The sequence below is a fragment of the Dama dama genome, chromosome 11 (assembly GCF_033118175.1).
Source record: "Dama dama isolate Ldn47 chromosome 11, ASM3311817v1, whole genome shotgun sequence".
In the NCBI taxonomy this organism is placed as follows: Eukaryota; Metazoa; Chordata; class Mammalia; order Artiodactyla; family Cervidae; genus Dama; species Dama dama.
In genome coordinates, this window is record NC_083691.1 from 73,086,286 (window position 1) to 73,105,225 (window position 18,940).

Sequence of the window (18,940 nt, forward strand, 5' to 3'; positions counted from 1 at the left end):
GTGATGAAAACACTTACAGTCATTTTCTCTCAAAACCAACTGTTTCATAATTAGGAATTTATCATTTTCTTAAATCTTATACGGTTTGTGAAAATATGATTAAAAATGCTCAAAAAGTATTTTACCCTTAACGTGTGTACTTATAGTCACTCAGTTATGTCTGACTCTGCAACCCTATGGACTGTAGCCCGCCAGATTCCTTTGTCCGTGGGGATTCTCCAGGCAAGAATACTGGAGTGGGTTGTCATTCCCTCCTCCAGGGGATCTCCCCAACCCAGGGATCAAACCCTGGTCTCCCGCATTGCATGTGAATTCTTTACCATCTGAGTCAATAGAGAGCCCTTAATACATTATGCCAAACTAAACTAAAAACACTGGCTAAAAGATTTTGAACAGGCTTCATCAAACATCTGAAATACTCTAATAATAAGTCAAATGGTTTCTGATAAACATGTTCTTTGTTCGTTATCCTTCATCGTACCCTATAGTATACCTTGGGCTTCCCGGACTCAATAAAGAATCCGACTGCAATGCAGGAGACCTGGGTTTGATCCCTGGGTTGGGCAGATCCCCTGGAGAAGGGAATGGCTACCCTCTCCAATATTCTTGCCTGGAGAATTCCATGGACAAAGGAGTCTGGCAGGCTACATACAGTCCATGGGGTCACAAAGAGTCAGACATGACTGAGTGACTTTCTCTTTCATAGTAAACCTTATCCTATACCCTTCCCTTCTATCTAAAAGTATTAAGGTTGCACTTAACTACTACATTGCTACAGATGTGTACAGCAGTTCTAACGGACTACTAAATCATTAGTCAGAGACACAAGTTTTCAATTATTTGTCATTTGTCACTAAATTGTATAAGTGGAGTTAGCTGTAAGACATTTTACATTTGTAAAAAGATAACACAAGATTTTTTAATTTTACCATGCAAAATTCTCCATGAATCTATTTGCAATCACTATGAATTCCTTGGAAATTAGTAACATGAACCTATTTTTAATATGGAAAGTTAATTAGGAGCCATTTTTTAGTGGTTTGAATTCCAAAAGAAATTAGTATTTTAGCAGAGAAACAAAATATCTACTAGAAAGATACTTCCTCATGCAGAGAAAACTTTCATATGGAAATTTAGGAAAATTCTGTAGAACAGAGTGACTAAGTACAAAGGTAGAACAAGAAATAAGACTGTGGATCTCTTTTGAACATTTAATGAATTACCTCAAAATACTCATTTAGTTACTAGGATGCACTTCTGAATCTTAAATTTTATCTGCACACAAAAACAATCCTCACAATGTAAGGGAAACATAAAACAGATTAAAAAGTGAAAGTTGCTCAGTCATGTCCAACTCTTTGTGACCCCATGGACTATACAGTCCATGGGATTCTCTGGGTCAGAATACTGGAGTGGGTAGCCGTTCTCTTCTCCAGGAGATCTTCCCAAACCAGGGATCGAACCCAGATCTCCCACATTGCAGGCGGATTCTTTACCAGCTGAGCCAGCAGGGAAGCTTAAAACAAAAGCATTTTCTTCAAAAAAATATTCTAATTCATTCATCAAAACTGACAGTTTAGAAATGCTGAGCATGAATACTTTTAAAAACTGACAGGTGTATTTAAAGAAAACAAAGAAACAATCTTTTAAATGAAAAGGCAAATCATACTTTTGAGTAATGTTACAGTTCACACACACAAAAAAAAGCCACTCAGGACATCTAATCACTGGCTACTGTTTATCTCTTAATACCAGTAAGTTAAACATAGAACTACCTTCTCCGAGACAGGTAGGCTGCTGGGCTCCTCTGTATTTCCTGGCTGCTTTACAGAACCACATCCACACATCCTGTTTTTAAGAACACGAGGCTGAGCCTCAGGCACGTGCTGGCGCTGAGCTCCCTGAGGGCCAGTGGAAAGGGGCCCAGGCAGATTTTGAGTCATGCGAGCGGAAACACGGAGCACTGGCTCCACAATGGAATCTGCTTGTGAGACCTGTGGAGTAAACACAACACCTGGAAAGCTGATGTACTGAGAGCTCACCAGCTGATTCAGTACAGCTTCAGATATGATTTTACGCTCATTTCCAGGAGCTACAAGAATATCACTGGTAGGGTTTTCTAAATGTTTCCTATCCACTGTCTCAGAAGGAAGAACTATAGGTTGCTGGAGCACAGTTTCCATTCTCGGTGATTTTTCAGTAGTTGCTTGAAGAGAACATGGGTTTAATTGTGGAATGCTGGTCTGTATTATTGACGGCTGCCCAAGTAGCTGAAATACTTGCTGAACTGGATGCTGAAGAACACTTGCTCTTTCAGAAGTCTGCGTCACCATAAATGGTACACTGACTTTATAAAGGTGAGCTAAAAGGGAGAAAACAAAACTGTAAGTATAACAGAATCCTAATCTCCTTTAAAAAAACAATCTCAGGCACAGGAGGCCAGGAGGAAATATATCAATAGGTTAATAGTGGTTATCTCTAGGAGTTTTTTTTCCAGATTTTTTTGTGTGTCTTCTACCATAATAATGTATTACTCTTATTTTGAAAAATTAAATATATCTTGCTTTAACTCTAGCCTTTTCCCACTATTGCCTATATGGCACATTTTGAAACATACACAGGCCACCAATATTTATTCCATGAGCCTTTCCCACTGTGTAATAAATTGCAACGTTAATAACCTAAATTGGGATTTTTAAGCAACCTAGTCATGAAGAATGTATACTTTAGACATAAGATACTGAACAACCATAAGACAAGGCTGTCCAAAAAGGGTTTAATAATTTCAAAAGTTAACAAATTTTCCCCTTCTTTCCTTAAAATAATACTAAAAGGAAGAAAGAAATTTACTCTTTGAGCACTGAATCAGCTGCTTTGCTTAAACTCTGTAATGACCAAAAAAAAAAAAAAAAAAGGTATGATTCTCTTTCAATAAAGAAACCGTTCTCTGAAAAGCAGACACAAGTTAAACCTCCAAATTTTTCAAATATTCTGATACAATTTCCAATAAGAAAGGAGGCAAAGGTTGATAAATCTAATCTTTAGTTTTTCTTGAGTAGACCTAGCTGGGACATGTGTATAAAAATTCAGGGAACTGACTTAAACTAGAGAAAACCTACACAAAGCATCTTATACAATGTTGGGAAAGAGAACTGAAGTGAAATGTGGGGACAAGCTTAGTGCCTGTCTTAATAGAGAGGCCTAGTGCTTTTTGTGGTAGATTGCTTGCATAACAACTACTATTTATTATTACTTTTAAGCAAGTTTTCTCAAAAGTTCCTGTAACTTCAATGACTTGTGGTATAGTAAACTTAAAATCACGGAAGTTAACACCCAGGAGTCAGTACCAACGCTAGAAACAAAATATCATTAAGACTATACTCTTACCAGGTGCAGTCTGCTGTGTCACACCCACCGGGACATGAACAGGATAACCAGGAAAAGCAAAGCTTGCACTGGAGTTTGAGGTGCCCTAGATATGAAAATTTTATATCAGAAAGCTAGAAAGAGGCTTTACTTGAAACTTTTTTCCTGATCTCATACAGGATACAAAAAAATCTGATTAAGGTCAATAGGACAATAGCAACCCAACATTAGGGCTGACTGAGTTCTCTTGAGTAAAACAGCTTTTTAATATTTGATGTAGATCATTTCATTAAAAATAAAAGGAATTTCGTCCTATGGCTATTAGCAATGAAGTCAGTAAGTCTTCATAAATACCATGAACACTGACTCATAAAATCTGCCCACAGCATAGCTTTAAAATGGGCACTGATCCTCAAGATGTCAAATATAAGAACCACAGTTGTTTATAGGAGTCCTCTAGTCTGTAGGTTGATCACTAATGTTACTTTAAAGCAGATAAAAGTGTATCATTTTCATTTTGGAATAATTAAACCTTAGGGTTTTAAAATTTTTTAAAAACTAAATGAAAATATAAAGAACTATGTTTGCCTATCTGACATGCAAAAATTTTAAAGACTGATTAATATTACCCAATGTTGCTAAGAATATGATAAAAATCATATTCTCTCACACCACTGCTTATATGAGCATATATGGTACACTCCTTCTGGAGGGCAATTTTACAGTATATACCAAAACTAAAAACATGCATTATCTTTCACCCAGAAATTCTATTTCCAGAAATTGATCCCAATTACCTGATTATCACAAACACACCAAAACATTATCTACAAGTATCACCAATGTAATGCTATATTAGAAAAATACTAACAATAATTTAAATGTCCATAAACAAAAGACTGGTTAATTAAACTGTGATACATCCACTAAGGCTAATCAATATTTACCTGGCATTGAAAAGGGTCATCTATATTACTAAGTTTAGAAAAAGAAATTACAGAAATAGTCCAAAGAATGATCCTACTTTTACTGTGAAAATTAATATAACTTTCCTTAATGAGTAAGTCTAGATGGATATATGTCATACAGTTAAAACAGCTAACTTTGGGATATAATTCTGTACGGCCCTATGACTTTTTACTTTATAAATCTGATTTTACTCTTTGTGTGTGTGTTAGCTGCTCCGGTCAGGTCCAACTCTTTGCAACCCTATGGCCTATAGCCCACCAATCTCCTCTGTCCGTCGAATTCTCCAGGCAAGAATACTGGAGTGGGTAGCCATTCCTTTCTCTAGGGGGTACTCCCGACCCAAGGAACAAACCTGGGTCTCCTGCACTGTAGGCAGATTCTTCACCATTTGAGCCACCAGGGAAGCCCATCATTAATGAGAACTTATTTACAAGAATTTCAAAGATAGAAATAGTTCATTGGTTTCCTATCAAAAGCAGCAACATTCTTTCTAAAAATTATGGTAAGGACTATGATTTTTGTTTTTAAAGAAGAAAGAAAAATAAATGGTCCACTAAGTGACTCAGCTATAAAGCACTTGCCTGCCAATGCAGGAGATGCGGGTTCTATACCTGGGTGGGGTAGATCCCCTGGAGAAGGAAATGGCAACCCACTCCAGCATTCTTGCCTGGAGAATCCCAAGGACAGAGAAGCCTGGAGAGCTACAGTCCAAGGAGTCGCAACAGAGTCAAACACAACTTAGGGACTAAACAACAACAAAAATCTTGTACCCTAGAAAGGTAACTCATGGGCTGAAAGAAAATGAAGAACAGTTCAGTTCAGTCGCTCAGTTGTGTCCAACTCTTTGCAGCCCCATGAACCAGAGCATGCCAGGCCTCCCTGTCCGTCACAAACTCCCGGAGTTTACTCAAACCCATGTCCATCAAGTGAGTGATGCCATCCAACCATCTCACCCTCTGTCATCCCCTTCTCCTCCTGCCCTCAATCTTTCCCAGCATCAGGGTCTTTTCAAATGAGTCAGCTCTTCGCATCAGGTGGCCAAAGTACTGGAGTTTGACTTTCAGCATCAGTCCTTCCAATGAACACCCAGGACCTATCTCCTTTAGGATGGACTGGTTGGATCTCCTTGCAGTTCAAGGGACTCTCAAGAGTCTTCTCCAACACCACAGTTCAAAAGCATCAATTCTTCGGTGCTCAGCTTTCTTTATAGTCCAACTCTCACATCCACACATGACCACTGGAAAAACCATAGCCTTGACTAGATGGACCTTTGTTGGCAAAGTAATGTCTCTGCTTTTTAATATGCTGTCTAGATTGGTCATAACTTTCCTTCCAAAAGTAAGCGTCTTAATTTCATGGCTGCAGTCACCATCTGCAGTGATTTTGGAGCCCAGAAAAATAAAGTCAGCCACTGTTTCCACTGTTTCTCCATTTATTTGCCATGAAGTGATGGGACCAGATGCCATGATCTCAGTTTTCTGAATGTTGAGTTTTAAGACAACTTTTTCACTCTCCTCTTTCACTTTCATCAAGAGGCTCTTTAGTTCTTCTTCACTTTCTGCCATAAGGGTGGTGTCATCTGCATATCTGAGGTTATTGATATTTCTCCCAGCAATCTTGATTCCAGCTTGGGCTTCCTTCAGCCCAGCGTTTCTCATGATGTACTCTGCATATAAGTTAAATAAGCAGGGTGACAATATACAGCCTTGACGTACTCCTTTTCCTATTTGGAACCAGTCTGTCGTTCCATGTCCAGTTCTAACTGTTGCTTCCTGACCTGCATATAGGTTTCTCAAGAGGCAGGTCAGGTGGTCTGGTATTCCCATCTCCTTCAGAATTTTCCACAGTTTATTGTGATCCACACAGTCAAAGGCTTTGGTGCAGTCAATAAAGCAGAAATAGATGTTTTTCTAGAACTCTCTTGCTTTTTCAATGATCCAGCAGATGTTGGCAATTTGATCTCTGGTTCCTCTGCCTTTTCTAAAACCAGCTTGAACATCTGGAAGTTCATGGTTCATGTATTGCTGAAGCCTGGCTTGGAGAATTTTGAGCATTACTTTGTGAGCGTGTGAGATGAGTCCAATTGTGCGGCAGTTTGAGCATTCTTTGGGATTGCCTTTCTTAGGGATTGGAATGAAAACTGACCTTTTCCAGTCCTGTGGCCACTGCTGAGTTTTCCAAATTTGCTGGCATATTGAGTGCAGCACTTTCACAGTGTCATCTTTCAGGATTTGAAATAGCTCAACTGTGGATCATATATCATCTTTGGTTGCTGTTTAGTTGCTAAGTCGTGTCCAATTCTGAGACCCCATGGACTGTAGCCCACTAGGCTCCACTGTCTATGGGATTCTCCAGGCAAGAATACTAGAATGAGTTGCCACTTCCTTCCCCAGGGGATGTCCCTGATCCAGGGATGGAATCTGCATTTCCTGCAATGGCAGGTGGATTTTTTTACCACTAAGCCACCAGGGAAACCTTAAAAAAAAAGAGAGAGAAATAGTTCTATTTTTCCCCACCTGAAAACTAGTCAATTTTCTATACCTAAGTTTTAAATTTTATCTTCTGCCCCCATATCCTAGGGGGAAAACCTACCTCTATTATACAAAGGTAAAAAATAACCAAAATATTCCACTTAAATAAAAGGAAGAACTATGATGTGCCTCAACGCTAGGAGGGAAAAAGTCAGAAAATACAGCATATCAAAATCGTCTACTTAGGAACCACTAAGTATAAAACATTATACAGTGTATTAAAACTCCATACAACGTATCTTTAGAAATTTCCTATTCTTGTAGGTACAGCCTTGGCAGATGCTAACAGATGCTCTGGAAAATAGGAAAAGCTGGTAAGAAAATATTACATCTGAAACTCCTGAATTTTTCCGACACCTATGTTATAGAAGCTATTTTTATCTTCCCATCCCTTACAACATCCTTCCTCATTCAACTAAAGTTTTACAAATTACATCTCTGCCCAGCCTTCGGCCACCATTCACTAAAACTGGGGCATCTCTTTTAAAAATATCTTAAATAAGCTACATACCCGTTCTGCTGCGGCAAAACTGGGAAGAGTTCTACCAGCAGGAATAACTAACGATGCTGTATAGAAAACAAAATAAACATTATATAGTCATTAGACTTTACCAATTTAATAAAATTGCCCTAAGTATACCTTATTTTTTTAATGCTTTCCATCACTAACATTTCAACCATGATAAATTCTATACTTTCTGATTCCAAGTGAGGTAAAAATAGTTAATCATATCTTTCCCCAACAATTTCAGATAAAGACTTTACAACTATTTTAAGTACCAAAAGAAAATCCCATTGCAATCAAGTACACTGTACTATAGAAATCCATAAGAAAACAGCTAGATTGTCTTTAGGAAGTCAATGTACCTCCATCACAACTCTTCATAGAGGAAAAAAGTAATTTTATGGCATGTTTCCAAGCAACTATACTTTGAGCAAAAAAAACAAAAATGTAAACTACCATAAACCATTCTAAGTTTTAATAGGTTCAAAAGAAATTTCAATTCATTTATTTCATGAAAATTTATTTATAGTACTTTAGTCAAGTAATTATGCAGACACAGATGCACAGTTTTAAGAGTAAATCTAAAAGAACATGTCTCCTGAAGTCTTTGCAGGACTTCAGGTAAACTGCGAAGAAAAATATGACAATAAATTCTTAGGAGAACACCAACTCAACCTGCATTAAACATATGATTTCATTTATCTTTATTTGCACCAATTTCCTATGCTAACTGTCCCTTTGGTTATTATACATCTAAAAGGTTGGCCAAATGGTTTTAAATGCAATTGTTTAAAAATAAGTCTAAAAAAATCACTACAATATTGTAAAGTAATTAGCCTCCAACTAATAAAAATAAATGGAAAAAAAAATTTTTTTTAAAGTCTAAAAAAGAACAAAATAATGTCATTTGCAGCAATGTGAAAACCTAGAGATTGTCATAGTGAATGAAGTCAGACAGAAAAAAACAAATATATAATATCATTTATATGTGGAATCAAAAAAAATGGTACAAATGAAGTTATTTACAAAATAGAGTCACAGATGGGGAAAACAAACTTAGTTACCAGGGTGGGAAAAGGTGGGAGAAGGATAAATTGGGTGATTGGGAATAACATATACATATTACTACATATAAAATAGGTAATTAATAAGGAGCCACTGTATAGCACAGGAAACTTCTCAAAACTCTGTAATGACTTATCTGGGAAAAGTGAAAGTGAAAATGAAGTCGCTCAGTCGTGTCTGACTCTTAGCAACCCCATGGACTGCAGCCTACCAGGTTCCCCCGTCCAAGGGATTTTCCAGGCAAGAGTACTGGAGTGGGTTGCCATTGCCTTCTCCACTATATGGGAAAAGCATCTAAAAAAGAGTGGATATATGTATATTTATAACTGATTCACTCTGTTGTACAGCAGAAACTAACACATTTTCAATCTACTATGCTTCAATAAAATTTATTTAAACATCAGTCTAAAGAACAAATAGTTACTAGAAGGGTCTTAGTTGACCAATATAACCTTAAACCTTACCTCAAGGTTCATTTTATCTACTTGAATCTGACTGTTAGAAGACCATGTCTTTTCTTTAATGAAATAAAAAACATTTTTGCATGTTCAAGCAGCATGTTGTATTAAACACAATATTTTTATGGTATTTTTTTTCACATACTGTGTTAAGGAAGACTTCCCCAAAGATCCATTTCTGACACTAGAGTGGCTCCATCACATACAACAGCTCAGAAAAGCAAATTTTTTTAACTAACCATTCTTGTCACATTAAGACAACAGAAGTGAAGCTATAGAGACTGATAGTTAATGAGGTACAAAATTATTTTTATCCTCTGCCATCTATGGCTTTGCTTATTAACAGGCATTCTTTTAGAAAGGCTAAATTAGAAAGAATTGGAGTGGCAGGAACACAATGGTATTAGTCTTAATTAGCTGAAGTGAGCAAAGCTTAGGCTGGTACAGCTTAAGTCATAGCCTGAGAGGAAACAAAAATCTGTTAACATACTGTCTGCAGCAATTAAAAGAATTTCTTGAGGAAAAATAGCAACAATTCTCCCTTTTTAAATACTCTGAAATAAATCCCAAAGGATAATTCTTTCTACTCTTATAAATCAAACAGAGCTATAAGAGAGTTTTAAGAGTTTCTTTATAGTCATCAAAAGAACTGAACTAACAAAATTTTATAGTAAAGTTTCACGCAGTTCCTACTTAATTTTGATACTAAATTCACAAGTTAAACTCACCATTCATACACATTCACTAATAATATGTGCCTGAAACGTACTTTTTAAAATACCCAAGACAGTTTTGATAACCAATTAAGTTTTAACTGAATACACGTTTTTACTTGAACTGGAAGAGTCAGAATTTTGGTGATTGTGCATACTCAAGAAATAGCAAATGTCACAAACAATAAGCTTTAGAATATAGAAGGAATTAAATCTGCCAAATATAATTTAATGAATTTTATAAAAAGATAGCATAATATATATTATATATTTATATAATACAGCATAACAACATTCACAGTTATAAGTGTATTTTTCCCTACACACCAGAAAGTCTTTAATACATTAAGGCACCTTAACAAACTTGGTTCCATTTTGAACCATTCCAAATTTTAATATCCAAGTCACATTATTCAAGAGGTGCAAAAACTGGTAAATTTCTTCTTTGTGATTACTCTTTAGCACATGGCTGTCTCCTGATGACAAAACTGAATATTCCAATTCAAATCATCTCAAGAAACCACAGCAATGATTAAATTTTCAACAGATCTAAGTTCAAGAACAACTGGACATACAGTTTGTACCTGAAGTTTAAGAGTTTTAAGGCTCAAAGCTGAAAGCCAACAAATCTCTCAATGTTCCTGGTTCTTTCTCATCTTCTCCCCACAGTGACTGATGGTTGCATCAAAAAGACTATGTGACATGAAGACCAAAAATCAGATGGTGATTGGAACTGCCCTAGGAATACGGCAATCATAGGCAGACTGACAACACACCCCAGTGTGCTCAAGACGGTCCTAGTTTACACCTATTATTCTGAGGTTACTATCAATAGAATCCCACTTCTCTCTCAAAAGTGAATTATAAATAAAAGACCCAGAATAGCCAATATGATATTCAAGGAGAAAAAACTGAACTACTAGTACTGCCAAACTTCAAGACTTACTGTAAAGCTACAGTAATCAAGACTGTAATATGGCAAAACAAAAATAGACAAATAGACCAATGGGACAGAACAAAGAGCCCAGAAAGACCCCCCATAAATATAATCAACTGACCTTTGACAAAAGGAGCATAAGCAATGTGATGGAGCAAAGACAGTCTCTTCAACAAAAAGTGCCGAAACTGAACATCCAATGCAAAAAAAAAAAAAAAAGAAAGGAAGCTAGATACAGACCCTATACCCTTCACAAAGATTAACTCAAAATAGATCATAGACCTAAATGTAAAATGCAAAACCATAAAACTCCTAGAGAATAACAGGAGAAAATCTAGATGACTTGAATATAGCAATGAATTTTTTTAATACAACACCAAAAGCACAATCCATGAAAGAAATAACTGATAATTTGGACTTCATTAAAATTAAAAACTGCTTTGTGAAAGGCAAGTCAGGAGAATGAGAAGACGAGCTACAGTTTGGGAAAAGATATTTGCAAAAGACATACCTACTAAGAGACTTATCAAAAATACACAAAGAACTCTTAAAACTTAACAACAAAATAATCAAATTAAAAAACAGATCAAACACCTAAATAAACACCTCACCAAAGAAGATATACAGATGGCAGGCATAATACCAATATGCTGACAAATATGCAGAGCAACACTTATTCATTGCTGGGGAATGTAAAACGGTTCAGCCACTTTGGAAAAGCATGGCACTTTCTTACCAAATGACATATACTCTTATCATATGATCCAGCAATCACATTCTTTGGTATTTATACCCAAAGGAGTTAAAAACTTACTTTTACACAAAAACCTGCACACTAATTTTTACAGAAGTTTTATTCATAATTGCCAAATGCAGAGACCAATATGTCATCATTCAGGAGGTGAATGGATGTATTACCTGCAGTACTTCCAGACAATAGAATATTATTTAGTGCTGAAACAAAAGGAGTTATCATGCCATGAAAAGACATGGACGGATCTTAAAATCATATTACTAACTGAAAGAAGCCAACCTGAAAAGGCTATATATTATAGTATAGTATTCCAACTACATGACAACCTGGAAAAGGCAAAACTATAGAGATATTAGCAGTAAGAAGATCAGTGGTTGCCAAGGACTGGTGTGAGAGGAACTGATGAAGAGGAGGAAAGAAGGTACTTGGGGCCATGGAAATACTCTGTATGAAACGATTACAATGGATTCAAATCATTATGCACCTGCCCAATCTCACAGAATGTACAACACCAAAAGTGACCATGTAAACTGTGACTTTACATATCAATGCAGGTTCATAAATTATAACAAATACACCACTCTCCTGAGGGCTATTGATAACTAAAGAGGCTATGCTTGAGTAGGGAGCAAGCAGTACATGGGAAATGTCTCTCAAATCTGCTGTGAACCTAAAGATGCTCTTTAAAATTAATCATTTTTTTAAAAGACTAAAAATGATATATAAGAATAGAATGGTGGTTGTTTAGTCACTAAGTCATGTCCGACTTTTGTGACCCCATGGACTGTAGCCCACCAGCCTCCTCTGTCCATGGGGATTCTCCAGGCAAGAATACTGGAGTGGGTTCCCATGCCCTCCTCCAGGGGCTCTTCCCAACCCAGAAATAGACCCCAGGTCTTCTGCAGTGCAGGCAGATCCTTCACCATCTGAGCCACCAGGATATCAGGGCAATTTATGCCTTTTTCATTTCTCACTGAGCATCTGGGGCAGGATATTGCTGACATCTGCTCTATGGCACAAAGCCGCAATGATTAAAACTGAAGGCGTTGTCTCGTGAATTAAGCCTGTAAGCACCAAACCCTCTAGTGCTCACTGTATTTATTCTCCATTGCTATTTACTTACAACTAAAAAAATAAATAAAATAAAACCAGCAACAACAAAACTGTCTCACTTAAGAAGTTCCTAATGTAACTACAAATAATTATTTTTACTAAATATCAACCCTCAAGTATACTTCCTTTTAATATTCTGTATGAGGAAACTGGAAGAACATATAAAGCATTTCTGTAGCATACAGAAGTACGAGGAAGTACAATGAGATGCAATGGTACTATTGTTTAAGTTGGGAGCTGACATAGCTAATTTCTTTTTCTTAAGAAACACTAGTTTTAGCCCAGGTGGGATGCATGAGACAAGTGCTCGGGCCCGGTGCACTGGGAAGACCCAGAGGAATCGGGTGGAGAGGGAGGTGGGAGGGGAGATCAGGATGCGGAATACATGTAACTCCATGGCTGATTCATGTCAATGTATGACAAACCCACTGAAATGTTGTGAAGTAATTAGCCTCCAACTAATAAAAAAAAAAGAAAAGAAAAGAAAAGAAAGAAAAAAAAAAAAAAGAAACACTAGTTTTACTTGAAAGAAAAACTGATAGTAACCATGGTTCTTCAAAGTTGGGTATATGGCAGTTTTCTGAAAATGAACTAAGTGTGCCCATCACCTCAAAGAAAAACAAACTGACAGTGTTTGTTTAGGAATGATAAAATTCAAGTTTTCAAGCAAAAATTAGAATTTTGGAAACTCTATATCCACAACAGTGAGCTTCATTGCTTTCCAATACTTATAACACTTTTCTGATGAGATGTGGGGGATGATAATGACTTTTTATCCTGTATCATAAACAATGTGTCAAATATTTAACTCAGTGAACCAACATTTTCCAAGTCATCAACATATGTTACAAAATTACACACAGGTTAGAGTGTCATTCAAAGTACAAGATACACCAGGGAACTTTAACAAAAAGTCCACTGATACTGATTCTACTTTGCACCTAACCTCTCAGAAGCTACCACTTGTTGAGTTTTAGCTTAGTACCAAACTACCTGAAAAAGCTATTAAAATACTCCTGCTTTTTCACTTATCTAACCGTGGAATATTAGATTTTCTTCTTGTATGTAGTTTTCCTAAAACTACATATCATAACAGATTAAATTTAGAAATAGATATGAGAATCCAGTTGTCTTGATTTAAGCCAGACATTAACAAGAATTGCAGAAAAGTGAAACAATACCAATCTTCTCACTAAATATTTTTTGTTCTAGAAAAGTTATTTTTAATATATACTAACATACATTCACTTTTTAAATTAATAAATCAACATTTTAGAAATGTCTCAGCTTTAATTTCTAATATGATCTATAACCCAAAAGAAAGTACTTTGAGGTTCTCGATTTTAAAGTGTAAAGCGGTCCTGAGACGCCCCCCTCCCCACCCCACAAAAAAAGAAAAAAAAAAGCTGACAATTGAAGATACAGCAAATTATTACACAAATGGGTAATACAGTCAATGAAAACATAATAGGGCAAACAAATTTTAAACAGACAAAGGCAAATGACTTATTCCATTGCAGATTTAATTAGAACTTGTAATCAAGAGATGAAAAGGTTGTAGAAGTTTAGGTTATCTTAATCAGGCTTTTAAAAGCATACAATGAGAAGACATAAAAAGCACTTCCAATTTTATGAGGTTATTTACTAGGTACTAGAGTAACCTAGAAATGAAGATGGAAGGCAATAAGGCCTATAGTGCAGTTTTACAGGATACACGTGCTTCCTCTTCACTTTATTATGAATGATGCAGAAGAGAATAAGAAAAACTATCTTGTTTAAATGCAATTATTTCCATTGTTCTAACCTCTAAGAAAGAAATTAGAATGAAGTGTTGAGTGAAAGTCAGCTAGATATATTAGTTGCAAGACTATTTTGTGATTTAAATCATTGGTAATATTACCATCTTGCGGCAAAATCTAGTATTGCAATTTTGAATGACAGAAAGTGGAAGTGTTCTGGCTATTCTTTTTTTTAAGAACTACGCTTTTGACAAAATTCAATCAAGTATTTTACTCCTCCACATTGACCACACTTCAAGCCACTCATAAGGAAAAAAAAACTTTAAAGTTCTTTAATGATGAAAAAAAGAGTAAAACAATGTTATTTAAACACAGAAATAAAAGGAATGCCCTAATAAAACAGTAAAGTTAAAAATGAAAGATTAGCCAAAAACCCAAAATTTGATGGAAAATGTTTCAGCGTGTCAACTAAGTAATTAAAACTGCAATGGCGAATTCTTAAAGTACAATATTCTACATTTTAAGCACAGCATTAGATAAAAGCTGTGTTTGGTAACTCAACCCTCTTTGTTGGTTTCATCTCTATAAGTTATGACTGCTGCCACACTTAAATTCTCTCATCTTGTCATAGAGGCGGTACAAGCCTCCTTGCTATTGTTCCTTTACCTTGGCTCACATGATTTTCATGTGAATTTTCCCAAGTACACCATGAACGATCCACTTTGTATTGACAATTTAATCTACCCTTACAGACATTAATCTACTGAATTCCAGCTAAATCCAATAAAACCTACTTGTGTGTGTGTGTGTCTGTCTGGGCATGTCTGTATCTAGGTGTGTCTGCTGGTGTGTGTGCCTCTGCGTCTGCCAGTGTCTCTGCCTGCATCTCTGTGTATCAACAAGCAGATGTATACACATACACATATCAGGACAGCATAATGATTGTAAGAATCAGGGGAGAAAAAAGAAAGGCTAGAAAGACATAATAGGATTGCTTTATCTTTTAATAGCTAATCTTTTCCAGTGTAAACTAATAGCCATATTATGGATAAATATTTCCCTTAAAAGCAGAGATCTAGATTCAGTAGGACAAAGATTAGTGACAATACATGTAAGGTCCATTTCTAGCCCTCATTTTATATCCAAAACTGTGAAGCAGCCTGAATAACCTCCATATCCCTGTTTATAAAAGGGATTGTTCACAAAAGCTCCATTTTGCTTCCAATTAAATGGAAAATTTATCATATACACAGACAGCAAGAAGAAAGGGTGCTCAAGCTTGCAAGCACCCATCTCTCCCTCTGCTTCTTTACCAACAATGGTTGGATTACTCCTTGACTACAGACAATTAAATTTTCTGAAATAACCAGAGGGTATTCCCAATAGCCCATGAACTATACAACTTGTTCTTCTGCAGTATAGCTTTTTCACCTTTGGTGACTATAGAATTAAAAAAAAAATAGTTTAAAAGTTTAAACAACCTAATTTTCTTATCAATAATTACATGGCAGTGATGACTTATCCTGCATTCATTTATTTAACAATGATTTTTGAAGTTCAAGCCCTCTTACCTTAAGAATATTACCCTAATTCAAAACCACCACCAAAGGAGAATTTGTTACAAAGACAAATACTACTAATTTACTAACTGCATCCAACCTGCTGATGATGGCAATGTTTGGTGCAAGCTGTGTGGCAACTGAAGCGTGAATAGAGGTGAATGAACACTATTTCTGAAGAAGTCTTCTGTGGCTTTAGATTGCAAAAGCTTTGTTTCCCAGAGCTGCAGAGAGAAACAAAATGTTTGCTTTTAAAAAAAAAAATAGGATATTTACTGCTATTCTTTTAACTTTTAAATTGTCAACTGAAATCTCAATCAATGGGTAAGTGTTAAATGCTAATTAAGAGGTCTGAATTATAGTTTAGCCATTTTTTTAAGCTGAAAAAACAAAAGACAGAAACTTTTACCGTCTACAAACCTGCTTCAAGTCTTTTAAGACTTGTTCTTCTACACCTTCTTCAGCAAAGAGACCTCTCACTCCTTCAATCACATCTTCAATTACAGATCTGTAAAGTTTAGCCTACATAAAAGCAATTTTTAAAAGTTTTACATTCAAGTTTGAGTGTGCCCAGCCTTAGAAAACATGAAATGTACACTTTCTAATTTTATATCTAAAGAAAAGCCATCGCAAGGATTTTCACTAAATGCATCCTATTCCCAGTATAGTCTTAGCTTTTCATATATTGTGTTAATTTCAGATCCATAGTCTCAATCTATCTACAAGGCTGAATCACAATGAATGTGTAGGTTGCTCAGTCAAATCTGACTCTTTGTGACCCCAGGGACTATAGTCTGCCAGGTTCATCTGTACAAGGGATATTTCAGACAGGAATACTGGAGTGGGCTACCATTTTCCTCCTCCAGGGGATCCTCCCAACCCAGGTTTGATTAAACTGGCATCTCCTGTGTCTCCTGCATTGCAGGAGATTCTTCACCTGCTGAGCCATCAGGGAAGCCCTGAATCACAATACTACAAGAAAATGAGATAAAAATCTCATCAAGATGTATGCTTATTTTTATGTTCCCTGACTTCTGTATCAGTATTTAACCTCCCCAGTCCTTTTTCAAAGGAAATTAATTTAAGGCAGGTAGAAATGAACCTTTGGTTTTCAGTTTACTCTTTTCTCAAACAGACCAAAGAGCTTTTTTAGAGTTTATTATTTCCACAAATGTAAATAAATTCCAACTCATAAGTTTGGGGCAAGCATTTACAATAGTCACCAAAATGCTTCCCACTTCCAAAACACACATAATCCAAAAGATATCCTGAACCATGGTCAAGTAAACTGCAACAAAAAGGATTTCCTAAGAGAAACTAAGGACAGAAACTAAGAAACTAAATGAACCTTACCCTTCCATAGTCTGCAGAGAGTAAGTAACATCCTCAAAGCAGATTTTTACCAGATTAAAAATTGGTCAATATCAATAGAAAAATAGCCCTGTGAAATAAACTCAGTCCTTCAAATCTACGTAAGTTGCGCTTCACTTCCACCATAGTCCTGGCAGTCCTGTGGTTAAGGCTCAACACTTTCACTACTGGGGGCACAAGTTCAATCCCTGGTCAAGGAACAAAGATTCATTGCAAGTCATACAGCATGGCCAAAAAATAAAATAAAATATAAAAATAAATAAAAATTTAAAATTACTCAATGCAAAAAAAAGAGCCATGCTAAGTATACTAACAATACTGACCTGACCTAGTGGACTGATAAGAAATGACAAAATAGGAATGTAGTTGAATTGCTCTTATTTCAGCAATTAACAGGCCGAATTGAAAATTCTGTTATTCAAGGACTGCTTTTTGATACTACTCAGTAAATAAATATGCCAAGAGTAGTTAGGCTTTAAACTTATCCTTCTGAAGACCAAGGGTAAGCCTATAAATAAGCCAATCAGTACTATTTTAAGTAATATGTTATTCACAAGTATAAACAGTAAGATTAGGTGCTCTAGATTAGCTGCTTCTTCTAAAACTGTTTACCCTGATAAAGGAGTGCTAAATTGTGGCTTCAGTGTTGGTCTCAGCTAGCGTGATCACATTTAAAGCTAGAGGGAAAAACTCTTAGGGATAAAAACATCTTTTAAGATCTACCCTCAGAGTGTAACAGCAGCCATCAAAAATGACCCATTACAACACAAAATCTCAAAAGCAAAGTAGGAACTGAATGTACTTTCTAGGACTACAGTTAGACTTTATATTTATCTTCATTATAATCAAATGGTATACATGGTAAATTTAAGTATAATTATTTTACATATCTTAAAACACTAAAATCAGACAATGGATACACATTAATAACTTCTCTCTAGACATGAACCCTTTTATGCTGTGTATGTATAAGTGGAACCCATAAAATACCACAGATCTGGACCAGCTACATTGCCTTTTACCAAATGTGAACTTTTGACTTGAACTGAAAATAAACATGACTCCTTGACTTTATCTTTAATTCAGGTTTTTAAGACTGATAGAAGGTCTCACAAGGCCATTTAGCCTGTCAATTCTCATGTGAGGTTGAGGTATTCCTTAACGGTAGGAGAGCAATCTCTCCGTTTATCAATTTCAATTGTACACTTAAACATTAAGACATTGGGACTTCCCTGCTGGTTCAGTGGCAAAGACTCCACATTCCCAATGCAGGGGGCCTGGGTTCAATCCCTGGTCAGGGAACTGGATCCCACATGCCAACTATTAACAAGATCCCCACATGCTACAATGAAGAACCAGTACAAATAAATAAATAAAAATAAATATTAAAAAAAATTAAGATATTTAAGGATGGGAAAGTGGAAGGGTGAGGGAGATCTCTAAAAATATGTGGTGGGGTAACAAAGTATCACATTACCTGTTATATCAGGTAAATAATACAGCTTAGAATCAACAGTGGCCATACTAAAATTAAGGACCACAATTACAAGGACAACTGAATTTAGTAATTCTAAACACATAGGAAACTGGAAGGGCTAAGGTGCATTCCACCTCTAACCACCAGCTCACATCCGTATTCTAGAGGCCCTCAGTTTGGATGAGAAGTGAGAAGGAGAAGAAAAGGGACATCTGCTCTTCTGAAGGGAGCCAGATCCAACTTCCAGGTGAGCTACTGGTTCTAATCCGTTTCCTCCAACACGGAGGCGAAGAACAGCCGAAGCCCCTACGGAAGAGGGCCTCTGAATGTCTGTGAAGGGCCAGGAGGAAAAAAAGTGGTGTGCGGAGCTGCGCCGCCATGAC

The 18,940-nt window shown here is 36.3% G+C and overlaps 1 protein-coding gene across 1 annotated transcript in view; it reads right to left on the reverse strand.

Annotated features, from left to right (window-relative positions):
• The window catches only part of STON1 (stonin 1), a 121,353-nt gene that overhangs the window by 23,722 nt on the left and 78,691 nt on the right, over positions 1 to 18,940 (reverse strand). Inside the window, exons 4-8 of the mRNA XM_061155454.1 lie at positions 16,130 to 16,231; positions 15,810 to 15,933; positions 7,378 to 7,433; positions 3,388 to 3,472; positions 1,776 to 2,362 (exon numbers count right to left, since the gene is read on the reverse strand). Of these exons, the coding sequence (XP_061011437.1) occupies positions 1,776 to 2,362; positions 3,388 to 3,472; positions 7,378 to 7,433; positions 15,810 to 15,933; positions 16,130 to 16,231 (954 nt within the window). The remainder of the gene's footprint in view (positions 1 to 1,775; positions 2,363 to 3,387; positions 3,473 to 7,377; positions 7,434 to 15,809; positions 15,934 to 16,129; positions 16,232 to 18,940) is intronic.